General features: G+C 40.3%; 1 protein-coding gene across 1 annotated transcript in view; it reads right to left on the reverse strand.

The window, feature by feature from the left end:
- The window catches only part of CCDC7 (coiled-coil domain containing 7), a 304496-nt gene that overhangs the window by 169767 nt on the left and 114278 nt on the right, over positions 1-20451 (reverse strand). Inside the window, exons 25-27 of the mRNA XM_069547384.1 lie at positions 18498-18596; positions 15311-15421; positions 1872-1976 (exon numbers count right to left, since the gene is read on the reverse strand). Coding sequence (XP_069403485.1) covers positions 1872-1976; positions 15311-15421; positions 18498-18596 — 315 coding nt within the window. The remainder of the gene's footprint in view (positions 1-1871; positions 1977-15310; positions 15422-18497; positions 18597-20451) is intronic.

The following is a 20451-nucleotide window of genomic DNA, read 5'->3' on the forward strand; positions in this document are numbered from 1 at the left end:
GTGATGAAATTATGGGTCCATCTAGTCAAAGCTATGGTTTTTCTACTAGTCATGGATGGATGTGAGAATCTGGACCATAAAGAAGGCTGAACTACAAAGAAATTATGCTTTTGAAATGTGGTACTGGAGAAGACTCTTGAGAATCCCTTGGACAACAAGGAGATCAAACCAGTCAATCCTAAAGGAAATCAACCCTGAGTATCATTGCAAGGACTGATGCTGAAGCTGAAGTTCCAATACTCTGGCTACCTGATGTGAAGAGCTGACTCATTGGAAAAGACCCTGATGCTGGGGAAGATTGCGGCAGGAGGAGAAGCGGATATCTAAGAATGTGTTTAATGTGTTGGCTGGATGACATCACTGATTCAATGGACATGCTGCTGCTGCTGCTAAGTCACTTCAGTCGTGTCTGACTTTGTGTGACCCCATAGACAGCAGCCGACTAGGCTCCTCTGTCCTTGGGATTATCCAGGCAAGAATACTGGAGTGGGTTGCCACTTCCTTCTCCAATGCATGAAAGTGAAAAGTGAAAATGAAGTTGCTCAGTCATGTCTGACTCTTCGCGACCCCATGGACTGCAGCCTATCAGGCTCCTCTGTCCATGGGATTTTCCAGGCAAGAGTACTGGAGTGGGGTGCCATTGCCTTCTCTGCAATGGACATGAGTTTCAGCAAACTCTGGGAGACAGTGAAGGACAGGGAAGCCTGGCATGCTGCAGTTCATGGGGTTGCAAAGAGTCAGACACAACTAAGACACTGAACAGATGTCCTTCCAGAAGGTTGAGCAGGAAGTCCAACTCCCAGATGGAGCACCAACCTCCACATACAATCAATGTCTCCTACTTGGTACAGGAAAGGGTACTACCCAACCAGAACCAGATGCCATTTTGACCCGCATGTGGCACTATGTCTAGGACATTATCATGGACAAGGCATAAGATCTGTGACTCATGGAATAAACTGGTAAGGAAGAGTAGGTCTCTCTCAGGAGGCAATAATTGCCAAGTTTTAGTCATGCCTAGATTCTCAGTCCCAACAATACAATATAAAGGATGCCCAGTGACTTGTGAGACTCACATATGGTAGCAGACACTGGTACTCACACATCCCCCTGCAGGGTCACCTTAATGACAGCACCCAGCGACCAGGTTACCAAAAACACCTGCATGCTGAGTAGGGCCTGACAACAGAATGCCCTGGAGGCTCTCCAAATGCCTACACAGGCAACATTTTTCCTTTCATTAAATCTGCAGCCTTTTAAGTTACAGGTCTCAGTAATCTTTCTGATGCCTATTAGAGTCTGTGGCAAAAGAACATGGCCACACATCAGAGGTGCCCACCTGGTTCTCAGATCCCTAATCTTGTATTTGCTGGCTGAAAGCAGACACCCTTTCAAAGACTGCATACAAGTTTTGGGCTTTGGTGAACATCGAATGCAGAAGTCTCTCCATGAAATAGTCTATTCAGAAGAAATTCCAACCAAATGCTAAATGGTTCTTCCTCTGAAGTTGTTTTATATTATTCAGAGTTAGATTAAAGTGTAAAATTGCTATAAATTAAATGCTCACACATATATTCTTGAACTAAAGAAAAAAGATATGATGAGACTTTTTAAATTTAAAGGCATCTGTAATTTTATGGGCTTCCCAGGTGGCTCAGCAGTAAAGAATCCACTTGCCAATGCAGGAGACACAGATTCAATCACTGGGTTGGGAAGATCCCCTGGAGAAGGAAATGGCAACCCACTCTAGTATTCTTGCCTGGGAAATCCCATGGACAGAGGAGCCTGGTGGGCTACAGTCCATGGGCTCACAAAAAAGCCAGACATGACTTAGGGACTAAAATAGCAATAATAATAATTGTTACACTTACTGATGTGTTTTCCTCCTTTGGAAGTTTTCTGTTCCTGTACTGGAAATTTTGACACTGATTCTTGATGCTGAAGCACAGGAGTTTTGTCTGGAGCATCATCATGAGCTACATAAAAGAAATATATTGAGTTCCTTTACAGAAAAACAGATCTACTAAGAATTTCCTAGATTTCAAATTTGTAACAATATACAACATACTTTCTCATACTTTGAAAAAAGTTTTTATAAGTAAATTACCATAATAGGTTCCATCCCTTCATGGGAAATAGATGGGGAAACAGTGGAAACAGTGTCAGACTTTATTTTGGGGGGCTCCAAAATCACTGTAGATGGTGATTGCAGCCATGAAATTAAAAGACACTTACTCCTTGGAAGGAAAGTTATGACCAACCTAGATAGCATATTCAAAAGCAGAGATATTACTTTGCTAACAAAGGTCCATCTAGTCAAGGCTATGGTTTTTCCAGTAGTCATGTATGGATGTGAGAGTTGAACTGTGAAGAAAGCTGAGCACTGAAAAATTGGTGCTTTTGAATTGTAGTGTTGGAGAAGACTCTTGCAAGTCCCTCGGACTGCAAAGAGATTCCACCAGTCCATCCTAAAGGAGACCAGTCCTGGGTGTTCATTGGAAGGACTGATGCTGAGGCTGAAACTCCAATACTTTGGCCACCTCATGTGAAGAGTTGACTCATTGGAAAAGACCCTGATGCTGGGAGGGATTGGGGGCAGGAGGAGAAGGGGACAACAGAGGATGAAATGGCTGGATGGCATCACCGACTCGACGCACATGAGTTTGGGTGAACTTGGGAGTTGGTGATGGACAGGGAGGCCTGGTGTGCTGCGATTCATGGGGTTGCAAAGAGTCGGACATGACTGAGCGACTGAACTGAACTGAACCATAATGTCAGATGTGAAATAAACATTATGGGAACATTTTAAACTGGTATACTGTAAAGCTGTTTCAGTAATATTTCTGGACATTTTATATATATGTGTGTGTTTAGATATGCACATACACACACAGACATATATAAGGTCTCAAGTTTTCCTAGGTTATTTATACTATAGGCCAGTACGTGCTTATTGAACTAAAAATACAAATGAATATGTCCATGGTTCTGCATTACAACAAGTTTGTAAATGTAAAATATTCTAAACCATATGAATTCTAAGGATAAAAATTCAGGTAAATAAACTAAGGTATATATTACCCACTGATTTATAATATAAATTATGGTAAACACTGTGGGACAAACAGCTGTACCTAGAATTATAATCTGAATGAAATTAATCTCTATATACTGACTTACAGGGATTTCTAGAAGGGATTTCTAGGAATAAAGTTAAGTTAAAAAAAAAACTAAAAAGGGAAAATCTAGCATGTAAACTTTGGGTAAGGAAGAAAAAGAAATGAGAAAAAACAAGGAAAGAAAAAATAAATAGGTAAAACCCAGGAAAAGTATCATAAATCAATGTACTTGGTTGGGTACAAGATGAGAGGAAAGATTGAAAAAGGAAAGATAAGCCTTTAAAAATATCTCTTTGTACATTTTTTTAACTTTCGGGAATAGATTCATGCCCTTTATATTTGAAAATATAATTCAGCCATAAGGGTAAGAAGATGGAATAGAAAAGAGAAAGTAAATGATATGATCCTGCTGAAAGCAAAATAAAAGTAGGAATTCATTGATATGGTGTTTAATACAAACCCTCACAGCTGGATGTGGAAGTAGGGTGGGTAGGGGACAGTCAACGACAGTCAAGTCATGAGATCATTTTCAAAGCTGGCTGTTGTCCTAGTGGCATGTGCAAAGTTATTCTGAAACCACATGTGGAGCATTACAGGATGGAACGAATGAGTGATGATGCTGATGCTCTTTAGAACTCTAGCTACCGGAGCCCTGGGATCCATAAAATGGCAGGAACCTTTTGTTTGGGGTTCCTTCAGCTGGGAGACCACCCGTCACCTCAGTCTGCACTGATGTGTCTGCCCCTTGACAGGGGCTCTTCTGTGGTCTGAAAGGGAACACAGCAGAGCTGGTGATCTCCCCTGTCTGACCTACAGCCTACATTCTGAGGGTAAGTGAGTAATGGTTCACTGTATCCTTGAGTTCGGTTGTTATGTTAATAGACCTATTGAGAAACTGGCATTTCTTTTCTCTCTTTACCAAGTTAGCACAAGGAGCAGTGTGGTCAATGAAGCCCAGTGCTTGTGTGGAGGGAACACTTTGGGAAGTGCCAGCCAGCATGCAGGACATGGTAGTGAGGGAGCTACCAGAGACCCACAAGGCACTCTGCCAGCAGGGAAATGACTCTCCTAAAGTTGATGCCACAGGGATCTGGAGAGTGCTACTGTGTTATTTCCAAAGTTTTCATCAAATTGAAGTTGACTTAAAATATTGTATTAGTTTCAGGTGTACAGCATAGTGATTCACTATTTTTGCAGACTATAATTCATTATAGGTTATTATAAGATAATGAATATAATTCCCTGTGCTATATAGTATATCATTGTTGCTTACTTATTTTATACACAGCAGTTTGTATCTGTTCATCCCAAACCCCTGATGGTGCTTCCCATCCTTCATCTCCCTTCTGATAACCACAGGTTTGAGTTCTATATATGTGAGTCTGTTCCCATTTTGTATACACATTTATTCTTTAGAATCCTAATATAAGTGGTATCATACAGTATTTGCCTGTCTCTGTAGACTTGTCTCTCTATATAATACTCTCTGGGTCTGCACATGTTGCTGTAAATAGCAGTATTTCACGCTTTTCATGGCTGAGTAATATTCCACTGTATGCCTCATCTTAATCCATCATCTGTGCCTGGATTATTTGCATAAGCTTTTCAGTCCTGAAGTAGAACAACTGTCTATCCCCTTAGCCTCTGATTCACCTACCAAGATGCTCAATGAGTAAAGGAGGGACTCAACACATAGGCTTTGAGAAAATTAGAGAAGCAGCTTTACAGCTACTAATGGGTCCAGAGTCTTTGGAGGCCCTGCATGCTGAACTGCACCCTAGAGCCACTGTCAGCTTTAGCATGTCCTGGAACTAACAGTCTCTGGGCAGTGAGTTGTTGAGATTCATACTTTAATTAAAAACATACAAGGTCCTGAGGATTGCTCTGCCTAGCAACTTTGCGAAACATCAGTGACTAAGGTAGTCTGCCTGCATAAAAGGAAGTCACTTTATTAAACTAGGTGAGGGAGAGGGTACACTGTAGAGTCTGACACTATAGAACACACTGCATGATGTGCCAGTCCCTTATTGCCCAATGAGGTAGAGGAAAAGAGGGATCAGAGACATGAACACCTAGGACATTTTCCCCTCCTTGGTTCAGTGCATGTTTGGCTCCAACAGAAGAGCCCTTACACTGGAATTCCCCTTGACTTGAAAAACACACTTGGATCATCACTTGCAGAGGTTCTTAAAGGCTCCATGAGCCACACTGGTGTTCTCTAAAGTCACAGGTGGAGTGAGGACATTAAAAATATTTCTGATAAGACTCATATTTCTATTTAGTTTCCTTCAGGACAACTTCACTGGTTTTTGAGCTCAGTTAAACTTACTTAAACAACAGAGGATGAGATGGCTGGATGGCATCACGGACTCGATGCACGTGAGTCTGAGTGGACTCCGGGAGTTGGTGATGGACAGGGAGGCCTGGCGTGCTGCGATTCATGGGGTCGCAAAGAGTCGGACACGACTGAGTGACTGAACTGAACTGAACTGAACTGAAACTTACTTATGAGATGATGTCTGTTGGTTCACGGCACAATGCCTGACAAATTTCAAGACAAGGGAAAAGTAGCTACCAACAAAACAGTACTAATTGACCACTGAACAGACCTAAAAATGCTAATGGACATCCACCCCTAGATGATCTAGTTAAAGATTTTCCCAAAGAAATCTCTAGGTCTAGTTCCTAACCAGTGGGGCCTCAAGGAGAACATTAACAGGCGTTTTACCAAGGAGCTCCTAGCCAAGTAGTGGGCCATGAGTCCCAGCACACTTCCTCACTAAAGTCCAAATTGCGATGGCACCTGTAACTAATACTGATACAGATACTCCTCCCTCTGCTCCAAGTGACAGTGACGTGAGTCAGAGAAGCCTCCGTTACTTTTATTTAAACCTCCCAGGTTTAAACCACAAGCAATATTAGGGATTAGGTCAATATTCCAACATCATCAGTGGTTATCTGAGCATGTATGCCAAAGTCAGAACTCAAAGTAGGGAGCAGGGATATTGTATTTCTAGAGTCATTTAGTGACTGGTGCAGAGGTGACCATGACCTCCAACACCAGATACTGAGGGGAAAAGACAACTCTCTCTGGTTGTTCATCGGAGGCCATCACCAAGGACACCCTAGGTCAAAGCCTGCATTGAGTGTATCCTGTCAGGCAACCACAGAACTCCATTTGCATGGCTTCCACTACTGAGTGTTTGTTGACACAGATGTAGTTCCTATGAGTGCACCTGCACTTACATTCAACCCCAGCCCTGATGGGACCTGCTGCAGTTAGGGGCAGTTTTCAGGGCACAGATAAGACTGAGAATCTCCAGACTAAACAGTGTCTCCTCTATCTTATCCAACAAATTCATGGGAAGAAAAGATGTAACTGTTCTCATTGCTAAGCTTAATGAATAGAAATGTCTCTATGAGACTTTTTTCATCTGAATAACTAACTTGATCGTTGCACACAGCCTCACACATATGTTACTCACCGATTCTGGTATGTCAATGCTATAGCATAGCCCTGAGCCCTGGTGGTGCCTGCCACTGTAACTGACATACAGGTGATTCTCCGAAGTAAAGGTACTCGAAGTCCCAAACCTGATAAATCCAATATACTTTGTATGTACTTTGTATGCATTCATCTGCATACAAGTGATCCCAGTCAGCTTAAGCTTATATAGAAGGACTTGCGATATCTTACTAATGTTCTGCACATGGCCACCAAACAGCTCCAGTATCTGTAATCAGTGCACAGGTCACGGTTTCTAAGTGGCCTTGCTCTTACAGGGAGGAATAGTTTTCACTCAAGCGGACCCAGACAAGGACACACGCAGCAAGCACTAGATGCCCTGTGGACCCACCAGCGGCTCTTGGCTGGGCCATTAACACACACATTTATTTACCTGGTATCCTACTGAAATTCCTGAGTGTGATCTCTAAGAGGCTTACCATAACCTTGGGCTATTCAGTTCCAAAAAATGAAAAGAGGCCCAGCAGTTAGTGGGACTCTGCAACCACCCGCACTAGAAGTTACCTAGGAGCAGTCTTTGATGAAACTGATCTATGATGTTACCAAAAAGGCTGTTTCATTTCAGTGAGGATACAACAAAGAGGGTACCCTAAAAGCCTTGCAACATGCCTCTTATATCAGAAACATCCCTTTACACTGGAATTTATGGCAAAAGACCCCTGCCACATGTTTAGAAATCCACTGGGCTTCTGTTCCCAAAATTACCTGGAGTTGGCTGAAAGGCACACAACTCTGGAGAGACAATTATTCACCTGCTCTTGTCCTTGAGGCATTCATCTTCTAGTCACAAAATAATATTAAGGACAGAAATTCCAACAAAGGCATCAATATAGTTGCTTTTTTCCCCCTAATTAGCTCATGGTATTCATACCTTAGTGAAAGCATAGAATTTCTATAAAATTTATGCTCAAAAATATATAATATGAACCAAAATAAAAACATCTTCTAATGAGTTTAATTAAAGCAATATAAAGCTTTTTGCAGCTTTTACACGTACTACTAAGCCTTTCCCTTTTGTGAAAGCTTGGTTTTTTCACTTGAGTATCTGATTTTGACACTGAGCCTTGATGTACAGGCATACCGTTTCCATCTGGTACTTCATCCTGAGCTAAAGAATTCAGCCCACTAGATAAAAAAAAAAAGATCTACTGGGAAATCCCTACATGGCAAATTTATACATGTGAACTGGGCAGTTTCTCCCAGTTTATGCAGTTATCATTAAATAACCATAATGTGTGATCTGTTATGAAAACTATGAGAAGAGCCTAAATGAGAATGTGTGGAAAGTATTTTGTTGTTATTAATATTCCTAGATTTCAAACACTAGTTGCTCTTTTTCTGAGTTTTCTTAATATTTTCTGTTAATATTACATTGGTGCAAAAATAATTGAAGTTTTAAGTTGAACTTTGCCATTTGATACTGGAATACATTCTTAAATAAATGTGGCTGTGTTATATATCATTTTAATGTGCATTTCTCACTTTATACTTTTTTGCAAATGACAGGCAATTTATTTTGTATTTATTTTAGACTATAGAAATTATGTTAGACAGAAAGCAAATTCAAACAAAGTGCAACTGTGTGGTAGTTTGAGCATTCTTTGGCATTGCCTTTCTTTGGGACTGGAATGAAAACTGACCTTTTCCAGTCCTGTGGCCACTGCTGAGTTTTCCAAATTTGCTGGCATATTGAGTACAGCACTTTCACAGCATCATCTTTTAGGATTTGAAATAGCTCAACTGGAATTCCATCACCTCCACTAGCTTTGTTCGTAGTGATGCTTCCTAAGGCCCACCTGACTTCACATTCCAGGATGTCTGGCTCTAGGTGAGTGTGAATGATCACAGCTTTGTAAGTATCTGGGTCGTGAAGATCTTTTTTGTACAGCTCTTCTGTGTATTCCTGCCACTTCTCAATATCTTCTGCTTCTGTTAGGTCCATACCATTTTTGTCCTTTATTGAGCTCATCTTTGCATGAAATGTTCCCTTCAGTTCAGTTCAGTCACTCAGTTGTGTCTGACTCTTTGCGACCCCATAAATCGCAGCACTCTAGGCCTCCCTGTCCATCACCAACTCCCGGAGTTCACTCAGACTCATGTCCATCAAGTCAGTGATGCCATCCAGCCATCTCATCCTCTGTCGTCCCCTTCTCCTCCTGCCCCCAATCCCTCCCAGCATCAGAGTCTTTTCCAATGAGTCAACTCTTCGCATGAGGTGGCCAAAGTACTGGAGTTTCAGCTTTAGCATCATTCCTTCCAAAGAAATCCCAGGGCTGATCTCCTTCAGAATGGACTGGTTGGATCTCCTTGCAGTCCAAGGGACTCTCAAGAGTCTTCTCCAACACCACAGTTCAAACGCATCAATTCTTCGGTGCTCAGCTTTCTCTACAGTCCAACTCTCACATCCATCCATGACCACTGGAAAAACCATAGCCTTGATTAAAAGGACCTTTGTTGGCAAAGTAATGTCTCTGTCTCTCCTTTTCAACATGCTATCTAGGTTGGTCATAACTTTTCTTCCAAGGAGTAAGCGTCTTTTAATTTCATGGCTGCAATCACCATCTGCAGTGATTTTGGAGCCCCCCCAAAATAAAGTCTGACACTGTTTCCCCATCTATTTGCCATGAAGTGATGGGACCAGATGCCATGATCTTCATTTTCTGAATGTTGAGCTTTAAGCCAACTTCTCTAATTTTCTTGAAGAGATCTCTAGTCTTTCCCATTCTGTTGTTTCCTTCTATTTCTTTGCATTGATCACTGAGGAAGGCTTTCTTATCTCTCCTTGCTATTCTTTGGAACTCTGCATTCAGATGCTTATATCTTTCCTTTTCTCCTTTGCTTTTTGCCTCTCTTGTTTTCACAGCTATTTGCAAGGCCTCTTCAGACAGCCATTTTGCTCTTTTGCATTTCTTTTCCATGAGAATGGTCTTGATCCCTGTCTTCTGTACAATTTCACGAACCTCATTCCACAGTTCATCAGGCACTCTATCAGATCTAGTCCCTTAAATCTATTTCTCACTTCTACTTATAGTCATAAGGGATTTCATTTAGGTCATACCTGAATGGTCTAGTGGTTTTCCCCACTTTCTTCAATTTAAGTCTTAATTTGACAATAAGGAGTTCATGATCCTGGCCACAGTCAGCTCCCGGTCTTGTTTTTGCTGACTGTATGGAGCCTCTCCATCTTTGAGATGCTTATTGATAAGGTAAGCTCCTTATTGATAAGGCTGATCTAATTTAATTTACAGAAGGGTCCTACTTAAAGGATGAACAGGGACCTTACTGAGCTGGATATGCAATAATGTCCACAGCAGACATAATTAAAAACTTTTATTTATCAGAAACAAAGGCAACATAACAAGCCAAATTAAAACTCTTCTTACTCTAGCTTGTAAACTAGCTAAAGACCAGGATAACAAATATTTACATGACAGTCACTATACTTTTGAAATGGCGCATAATTTTGGAATGCTATTAAAACAATGAGCTGTTTAACCTCCTCAGGAGAACTTTAAAAATCTTTTGTAATATAGCTGCCAAAACAGTTAGCAGTTATTGAAACAATAGGGCACTCATTCCAAATCTGACACTACAGAAGCTAAAAGAAATCAGCTTGCTGATGCTGCAAAAAAACAGACAGTTTTAAATATTAATCCTGTCCAGTCTTGAAAATGTCCACTTCTCTCCATTAACCTTGATAACCAAATAAAAGATTTCTTTATACAGGCTCAAGAGATAACCACTAAAGAAGAGAAACAGATACAACAACAGAACTAGGGAATTTTGACCCAGCTACACAAATATGGTTTAGATCAAACAAAGCAAACACTATCTAATGAAGCCTAACTGCCATTACTCCAACATGTACATTCTTTAACACAATGGGCTTTTAAGAAAATGATTTAACGGGAAAAATAATTTTGGAAATCTGTACCCATGATGGTTCAAAGGAAATATATGACATTATTGACAGGGTTTTATTGAGACACTTAAAAAAATACTAAGTACTTTTATATCGAGCTCCCATGAAAAGGATAATGAATTACAACCTAGAGATTTTATTAGAAAGGATATCAAATAAAAGATTATTTACAGACACAATGAAAAAAATCTTATCAAGCATTATTAACTAATCTATATGAAGCCAAACTGAAAGACATTAATTCATAGATTCACATCTCTCATTTTGAAAAGGCCTTCCACCTGAATGGACTTTGACCCCTGTTCCTAGCACCTGCCTTCAACTAAGCCAAGCATCACTAAGCTAGGAGAAGATAACAGTAACAGACAGCTGACCCATGAGTCTGGACCAGGCTTGAAAGACCCATTCTACCAATTCAATTGTACTGCTAACCAAAGGTCTGTCTATCAAAATGAAAAGTTGTTTAATTTCTAGCTATTTTGCCCCCAATGTTTAGGATGGAAATAAAACTCTTTGGTAACACTAAGTATAGCAGCTGCTGCTGCTAAGTCGCATCAGTCATGTCCGACTCTGTGTGACCACATAGACGGCAGCCCACCAGGCTCCACTATCCCTGGGATCCTCCAAGCAAGAACCCTGGAGTGGGTTGCCATTTCCTTCTCCAATGCATGAAAGTGGAAACTGAAAATTGAAAGTGAAGTCGCTCAGTCGTGTCTGACTCTTAGCGACCCCATGGACTACAGCCTACCAGGCTCCTCCATCCATGGGATTTTCCAGGCAAGAGTACTGGAGTGGGTTGCCATTGCCTTCTCCATAAGTATAGCTACTAGGGGCAAATTAACTGACTTTTGGATTTTTATCAAATTTCTTGGTCAATACAAGGCCAACATAAGCCTCTCATAAATCTTGTCACTGACTCTTCAGATGTTCTTATAATCTATAAAATGATTTCTCATAAGCATATCCCTCCATGTTTTTGTTGTTCAGTTGCTAAGTCGTGTCCAATTCTTTGTAATCCCATGGACTGCAGCATTCAGGCTTCCCTGTCCTTCACTATCTCCCAGAGTTTCCTCAAACTCATGTCCATTGAGTCAGTGATGCCATCCAACCATCTCATTCTCTGTTGTCTCCTTCTCCTCCTGCCTACAATTTTTCCAAGCATCAGAGTTTTTTCAAATGAGTCAGCTCTTCCCATCAGGTGGCCAAAGTACTGGAGCTTCAGCTTCAGCATCAGTAATTCCAATGAATATTCAGGATTGATTTCCTTTAGGATTGACTGGGTTGATCTCCTTTGCTGTTTTGATCTGAAAGCATCAATTCTTTGGTGCTCAGCCTTCTTTATGGTCCAACTCTCACATCTGTACGCACATGACTACTGGAAGAACCATAGCTTCGATATATGGACCTTTGCAGTAAAGTGATATCTGCTTTTTAAAACACTGTCTAGGTTTCTCATAGCTTTTCTTCTAAGGAGCAAGCATCTTTTAATTCTGTGGCTGCAGTCACTGTGTGCATTGATTTTGGAGCCCAAGGAAATGAAATCTGACACTATTTTCACTTTTTCCCCATTTATTTGCCATGAAGTGATAGGACTGGATGCCATGATCTTAGTTTTTTGAATGCTGAGTTTTAAGCCAGCTTTTTCACTCTCCTTTTTCACTTTCATCAAGAGGCTCTTTAGTTCTTCTTTGCTTTCTGCCATTAGAGTGGTATCATCTGCATAACTGAGGTTGTTGATCCTTTTCCCAGCTATCTTGATTCCAGCTTTCGGTCGTCCAGCCTGGCGTTTTGCATGATGCACTCTGCATATAAGTTAAATAAGCAGGATGACAGTATACAGCCTTGATGTATTCCTTTCCCAATTGTGAACCAGTCTGCTGTTCCATGTCTGGTTTTATGGCCACTGTATACATGTACCACAACCTTTTTTATCCATTCATGTATCAGTGGACATCTAGGTGGCCACCATGGTTCTGTGCTGTGCTTAGTCATTCTGTTGTATCTGACTCTTTGTGACAGCATGGACTGTAGCCCGCCAGGCTCCTCTGCCCATGGAGATTTTCCAGGCAAGAAGCTATTATAAATAGTGTTGCAATGAACATTAGGATACCTATATCTTTTTCAATTATGGTTTCCTCAGGGTATATGCCCAGTAGTGGGATTGGTGGGTAAAATGGTAGCTCTATTCCTAGTTTTTTAAGGAACCTCTATACTGTTCTCCACTGGAGAAGGCAGTGGCACCCCACTCTAGTACTCTTGCCTGGAAAATCCCATGGACGGGGGAGCCTGGTAGGCTGTAGTCCATGGGGTGCCAAAGAGTCAGACACAACTGAGTGACTTCACTTTCACTTTTCACTTTCATGCATTGGAGAAGGAAATGGCAACCCACTCCAGGGTTCTTGCCTGGAGAATCCCAGGGACGGAGGAGCCTGGTGGGCTGCCGTCTATGGGGTCGCACAGAGTCGGACATGACTGAAGCGACTTAGCAGCAGCAGCAGCATACTGTTCTCCACAGTGGCTGTATGAATTTACATTCCCACCAACAGTGCGAGATGGTTCCCTTTTTCCACACCCTCTTCAGCATTTATTGTTTGTAGATTTTTTGATGGCCATTCTGACCAGCGTGAAGTGATCCCTCACTGCAGTTTTTATGAGAACGTTTTTAATTGGTATACCTCAAAGAAGGTATTTCAATAATATTTCTAGACATTATATAATAATACACACACACATATATATATGTTTCTTGATTTCATAAGTTATTTACACCTTATGCCAACACATGTTCATAGAAGAAAAAATATAAATGAATGTGTGCACAGTTATCCATGTGCAATGTATTGGGTTTGCCAGAAAGTTCAGCCCGGTGTTTATGTAAGATGTTATGGAAAAACTTGAACAGATTTTCTGGCCAACTAAGTATTTAGAAGTGCAAAATATTCAAAACCATAAAAATATTAAAGGAGAGAATTAGTTAAATTAAGGTATGCATTACACACTGTGGTGTAATATAAATTATGGTAAATACTGTGGTACAAACAGCTATATGTAGTACTATACTCTGAGTGAAACTGAACTCTATATAATGACTTGGAGGGATTTCTATAAATAATATTAAGTAAAAAAAAACTGGAAAGGGAAAACTAATATGCAAACACTGGGTAATAAAACAGAAATGAGAAAAAATAAAGGAGAGACAAAAAATAGAGAAAAGACAGGAAAACTATCACAAAATGATGCACATAGATACCTACAAGAAGAGAGAGAAGACTGAGAAGCCTCTAAGCATACTGCTTTGTATATTGTTAACTTTTGGAAGTAGTTTCATGCTCTGTGTATTTCAAAATAAAAATTAGGGCAAAACAAATACGAAGATGGAATGGAAAGAAAACGCAAACTTAAAGAATTGAAACTACTCTAGGGAGAATAAAAGCAGTAATTCCTCAAACCAGTATTTACTAAAAACCCTGTCTTGGACATGGAAATGGGGTGATTTGGGGGGAGGTGGACAACAGACAAGCCATGCAATCATTTTATAACTTGATTTGTTTCTGTAATGGTATATTCAGAGCTATTCTGAAACCATTTGAGAAGCATTGCAGGATTAAGCAAATGAGTAATTGTACCAATGCTGTTTCAGAACTCTAGCTACCTGAGCTGTCATGTCCTACACGTGGCCACCACACTGCTCAAATATCTGTTAGTAGTGACTGTGTCTGTGTGTGCGACTGTGTTAGTTGCTCAGTCATGTCTGACTCTTTGCGACCCCATGGACTGTAGCCTGCCAGGCTTCTCGGTCCATGGAATTCTCCAGGCAGGAATACTGGAGTGGATTGCCATTCCCTTCTCCAGAGGAACTTCCCAACCCAGGGATCAAACCCTGGTCTCCTGTCTTGCAGGCAGATTCTTTACTGTTTGAGCTACAGGGAAGAGGTCACCAATTTTAAGTGGCTTGCTCCTACAGGGAGGATTAGTTTTCACTCAACTAGCCCTCCCACCACAAAGGACACCACCCAACAAGGACTAGACATTGTGTGGATCTACCAGTGGCTCCTGGCTGAACCATTAGTACACACACTTAGTTACCTGATACCATAGTGAAATTCCTGGGCGTGATCTCTAAGGGGCATGAATTCTCATTTCAGAGGACAAGACCTCCAAACTTGGGTGATTCAACTCTGACAAATAATTGGGCCCACCAAATAGTGCATTCTCCTTTGCCCATAGAGAGTCCTTGATGAAACCAATCTATGTGGTTACCAGAGAGGCTGCTTCATTTTAGTGAGGATACAACCAAGAGAGTGCTCAAAAGGCCCCCCAACAGGCCTCCTGACCCTCATTAGATGCTTGATTTACAGATCTCCAAAACATCTGTTTGCTAATGGAGACTATGGCATAAGGGCCCTATCATGGGTAGAGGCATCCATTGGGCTTCTGTAGTTATAGCTACTGGGAGCTGGCTGAAAGGCACACTGCTTTGGAGACATAGGTATTCACCTGCTCCTGGGTGTTGGGCCATTCATCTTCTGGTCACAAAATGCTCTTAAGGACAAAAATTTCTATCAAATGGTATCAGTATTTCTGCTTTTCTCTCTAGGTATCTCATGGTATTTGATTTTAGTCAAAGTGAAATATTTCAGTATGAATATATGCTCAACAAATACATTTTCATAAACCAAAATAAAAACATCTAATGGGTTTAATTTAAAACAATATAAATTTTTCTGTAGTTTTTGCACTTACTAGTAAATCTTTCCCCTGTGTGAAAGCTTTCTTTCTTCACTTGAATCTCCGATTCTGACACTGACTCTTGATGGTCAAGCATATGATTTCCATCTGGTACTTCATCTTGAGCTACAAAAAGAGAATAATTTAGTCAACTAAATAAAAATAAAGATCTATGGTGAAACGTTTAGCTTACAATTTATAAAATGAAAACAGAAGCAGTTATCTCATTTTTATGAAGTTAAGAAGAAAATCACCATATTGTGAAGTCTGCCATGAAAACTATGAGAAGTCTTAATGTGTGTGTGTGAAAGGTACTTTACCATAAAAATAATACTCGTGGAATTCAAATATGTTTTATGTTAAGTTTCTCATTTTCTGAGTTGCCTCAATATTTTTAGTTAATATAATTCAATAGACCAAACAAAGAAAATACATATGTACAAGGTTATTCATAGCATAATATTTGTAATTGTAAAATATTAAAACCACTTAAACATAAAGCATAGGAGACTGGGAGGCTAAAGTAGCATATGTAAAGTATAAAAATATAGACTGTAGGGTGCAATGTGCACACGGAGCTGTACAAACAAGTATAAAAAGATCCTGATGAAATGATTGGGAAGCATCTCCAGGATACAGTGTTTAATGGGGGGAAAAAACCTAAAAGAGAGAATACCAAGTATGGTTTAAGAAAGAAGGAAGGAAAAGGAAATTTGGAAAAAAACAAAAAAGATGATGAAAGATCCTTATTTTAAAAACAAGAAATACAAGAAATGTAAATCAAAAACAAATATACTGGGTCACAAGAGTCCCTGCAGACATGGCTGACTGAGCCATACCCAGTAACTACTATTTGCTCTCATGCCATTCTGACAATGATGGATATTCTGTGATATAGCCAGGTTCTGAGATTCAAGTCTAATGAAAAAGAATCCAGGTTTCTCAGTTTCACTTGACCAGCAACCTGAGGAGACTATACAGACACCACTGTGAAGGAGCTACTCTTGTTAATTTAGTGAGGGAAACAGACACCTTGCTGGTTGTGTCTCAACAGAACCCCTGGTTCTGAGTTTCCTGACAGGGGCCACTGTGTCCAAGGAGGACAAGGGAGGGGATGAGGAAGAGAAGACACAAACACCTAAGACAATCTCCTTCCTCTTCTGGCTGACATTTGATTTCTGAAAACGTCTGCCCACACATGGTGAGCTCCTTGCCACTGGAAACACTGTCTAGTTACCCAGCAATGGAGGCTCAAGAAAGGGATAGATGGACTCTCCAGCACACATCTTGTGCCAGGCAGTGAGCCATGGTGGCCAGCACAGCCCCATGAGACTCAAAATGGTGATGAACTTACTACTAATAACGTGCTCCCCCCAGTGACCTTAAGATGAATCTGACAACTCTACTTTCACCCAGAATACTTGGCTTTTCAAAATAAGCAAGATTAGGGATTCTAGTCCCCCAAGATTGGCTTTTAATTTACCAAGGACTGTTATCTCCACAACTCTGACACCAGGATGAGAGGAACACAAGTAATGCATTTTGACCCTTACTTAAATCTGACCATGGTGTGGGTGCTTTTAGACATCATAAACTTCTATTTCATAGCTCCCACTGCTGAACACATAATTGCATGCATGCTAAATTGCTTCAGTCATATCCAACTCTTTGTAATCCCATGGACTGTAGCCTGCAAGGCTCCCCTGTCTATGGCATTCTCTAGGCAAGAATACTGGAGTGGGTTCCCATGCCCTCCTCCAGGGGATCTTCCCAATCCAGGAAATGAATCCGTGGACCTTGCATCTCCTGCATTGTCAGACAGGTTCTTTACCATTTGTGCCACCTGGGAAACCCTGAATATATCACTAGTACAGATGTATTTTCTATGTGAACTCAAACTCACATAAGCCCCAAGCCATGATGAGCACTGCTGCACTCAGGATCATTTCAGTGGGGCACATGGAAGAATGCAAACCTACCAGACTCCCAGTGCCTACAGATGTGTCTTCAGATCAACTACTAAGCAAAGGAAAAACAAATGCTAGCCATCTTTGCTGACTTTCAGGAAGGCAAATGTCTCTGTGAGATTATTTCTCCATTCAGTTTAACTAAGTAAACCTATGCAAAGAGCCTTGCGTGCCTGGACTGGACTACAATACTAGAGCTCAGTGCTGTGGTACAGATCAGGACACTGGCCTTACCTGACATTGTGACCGTCCTAGAGGCTCTTGCCCCAGCTGAGGGAAATAGGTATGAAGGAATTCATGTTACAAATGCTCCTTCAATGTCTCTGTCCACACAGATGATATGATCAGTTTGCTTTTTGCTTAAAAGGTTGCAATACACCTTTAACGTCCTTGCATAAGGCCATGAGCAGGAAGAAGTCCCATTCCCAGATGGAGCACTGGGCTTCCACAGTATTGTTGACATCCTCATCCTTCTGGTACATCCTGGCATGTGTACTATCCCACAAGGCCAGATGCTATGTTGACCATGCTTAGCAGCATAGCAGGGTCATTAACAGAAGCATGGACAAGGACCTTGTAGGAATAAACATCATTCTAGAGATTATCTTCCAAAATTTGTCCTGTCAGTCACAACAAATGAGAGCCCCCCACACTCTGTGGAACTATTCTGCTACTGGTACTCTTGCATTCCCCTCATGGGCCCTGATTGCAACCATCTACTAAGTTTCAGAAAAAACACCTGCACATGAAAGGATCTCAACTAATAGGATGGTCTGGAGGTAAACAAAAAAATCTTCCCAGCCACATTTTCCCTTGAAACTTCTGATCTGATTTTGAGATAAAATTCTCAGCACTTCTCTGTTCCTCAGTTAGTCTTTGGAAGATGGCAATTCCACAGGACAGGGGATTAGTCTGTGACTCTCTATGTCTAACTTCCTGGAGTAGGGTGAAAGGCACATACCTCTTGAAGACAATTATGTGCCTTTTATTGGTTTGGTGTATACTGAGTACATGACCCATGACTAAGAAAAATACTACAATCAGAAATATTGACCAAGTATTTCACAACTTTAGTTTTTATCCTCTAGTTATCTTAGGATATTTATACATTAGGTCAAAGTATAAAATATCTACTATATATATGTATACACACACAATCTATGAAGCAAAGAATAAGATCATTGGCTGTAATTAACTTTAAATAATTTAAAGTTATCTGTAATCAGTATACTTACTGTGTTTTTTCTCTTTTTGCTGCTTTACTGTCATTTGGCTTTTTGACATTGATTCTTGATGGTCACGCACAAGATTTGCATCTGATATTTCCTCTTGAGCTACAACAGAGATATAGTTAGCCCACTGAACAGAAAAATACATCTATTATGAAATCTCTACATATAAAATTCATAATAAGCAAACAGAAATATTCTAATTTTTCTGAAGTTATAGTGTAGTTACCATAATGCTAGATCTGATAACACTGTGAGAGGAGTTTTAATAGATGTGTTTTGAATCTTTCTCATTATTTTATAAATATTTCCAGGCATTATATATAGTTTGTATTTGTCTCTGTTTCTCTTAGGTTATTTATATTTTATAGATTGACAGACTTCAGAGACCAATGAACAAAACATATGTGTACTATTTGCTAATTACAGTAATATTTGTAACTGCATATAAAAGTTCATGCATGGAAAATTGGATAAACAATCTAATATATGTACTATAAACTTTGTGAAGTGAAGTGAAAGTCGTTCAGTCATGTCTGACTCTTTGTGACCCCATGGACTATACAGTCCATGGAAGTCTCCAGGTCAGAATACTGGAGTGGGTAGCCTTTCCCTTCTCCAAGGGATATTCCGGACCCAGGAATCAAATCAGGGTCTCCTGCATTGCAGGCGAATTATTTACTAACTGAGCTATCAGGGAAATTCCATAAACTTTGTAAATTATGCTAAATAATATGGTACCATCAGAGGTATGTAAAGATGTAAAAGGAATCAAATGAATCTCTATAAACTGACCTGGAGGGATTTCAAGGGGATAATATTAAGAGAGGGGAAAAAAAAAAAAAACAAAAAGAGAAATGTATGGTACCTTTCAGATAGGGAAGATGGAGGGAAAAGGAAATAAATAAGAAAGAGGAAAGGAGAGAATTAGAGAGACAGTTACCTTTACAAAATGACACACAAGTGAGATAGAAAAAAATGTAACTGGTTACCTACAGGATGCAAAGGAGCAAACTGAGGAAGAAATGGTACTCCTTTAAGTATACCTTTTTGCATAGTATTTACTTTTGGAAGCAAGTTCAGGTTCCACATGTTTCAAAAATAAAATTAAAACAAAAAAGAGAAACTAAAACTGAAAGCAAACTTAGAGAAATTAACCTACTGCAAACAAGAAGTACTAATGCAAGTAACTCATCAGCACGACATGTGACATATTCCCTCATTCATGGGCAGAAGCGTGGAGAGATTGTCAACACATGACAAAGTATTTCCAGTAGGCTTTTTTTCCCATCCTAATAGGCAAAACAGTTTCAAAATAATTTTCATAGTCTAACAAATGAGCAAATGTGTTATTTAGAGAGAACAGTTGTAGAGTGTGTGCATGTGTGCTAAGTCATCCAGTTGTGTCCGACTCTTTGTGACTCTTTGGACTGTAGCCCATCAGACTCTCCTGCCCAAAGGATTTTTCAGGCAAGAATACTGGAGTGGGTTGTCATTTCCTTCTCCAGGGGATCTTCCTGACCCAGGGATGAAACCTGCATTTCCTGCGTTTCCTGCACTGCAGGAGGATTCTTTACCCACTGAGCTATGAGGGGAGCCCCTTAGAAAGGAAATACACACATGAAATGAAAGAATGCAGAACAGTCCTGAGGGGGTAAAGCAGAATTGAAGATTTCCAAGATTTATCATGAATTCTAAACATGTCTATGCAGGTTTATATACACATATATAGGTATACATGCTAATGTACGTGTATAAAAATATGTATGTATGTGTAAGTACATATATAAAAATGTGAACATACTTAAGAAACCTGACCAGTCTAGATCTTATATGTGATCTTTCAGGCAGAATCAGACAACTATAAAGGCATTACCCGGAGTTAACTTTGGGGCTTCCCACGTGGCGCTTAGTGGGAAAAAAAATCCTCTTGCCGATACAGGAGACAAAAGGGACACAG

The sequence above is a fragment of the Ovis canadensis genome, chromosome 13 (genome assembly GCF_042477335.2).
Source record: "Ovis canadensis isolate MfBH-ARS-UI-01 breed Bighorn chromosome 13, ARS-UI_OviCan_v2, whole genome shotgun sequence".
NCBI classification, from domain to species: domain Eukaryota; kingdom Metazoa; phylum Chordata; class Mammalia; order Artiodactyla; family Bovidae; genus Ovis; species Ovis canadensis.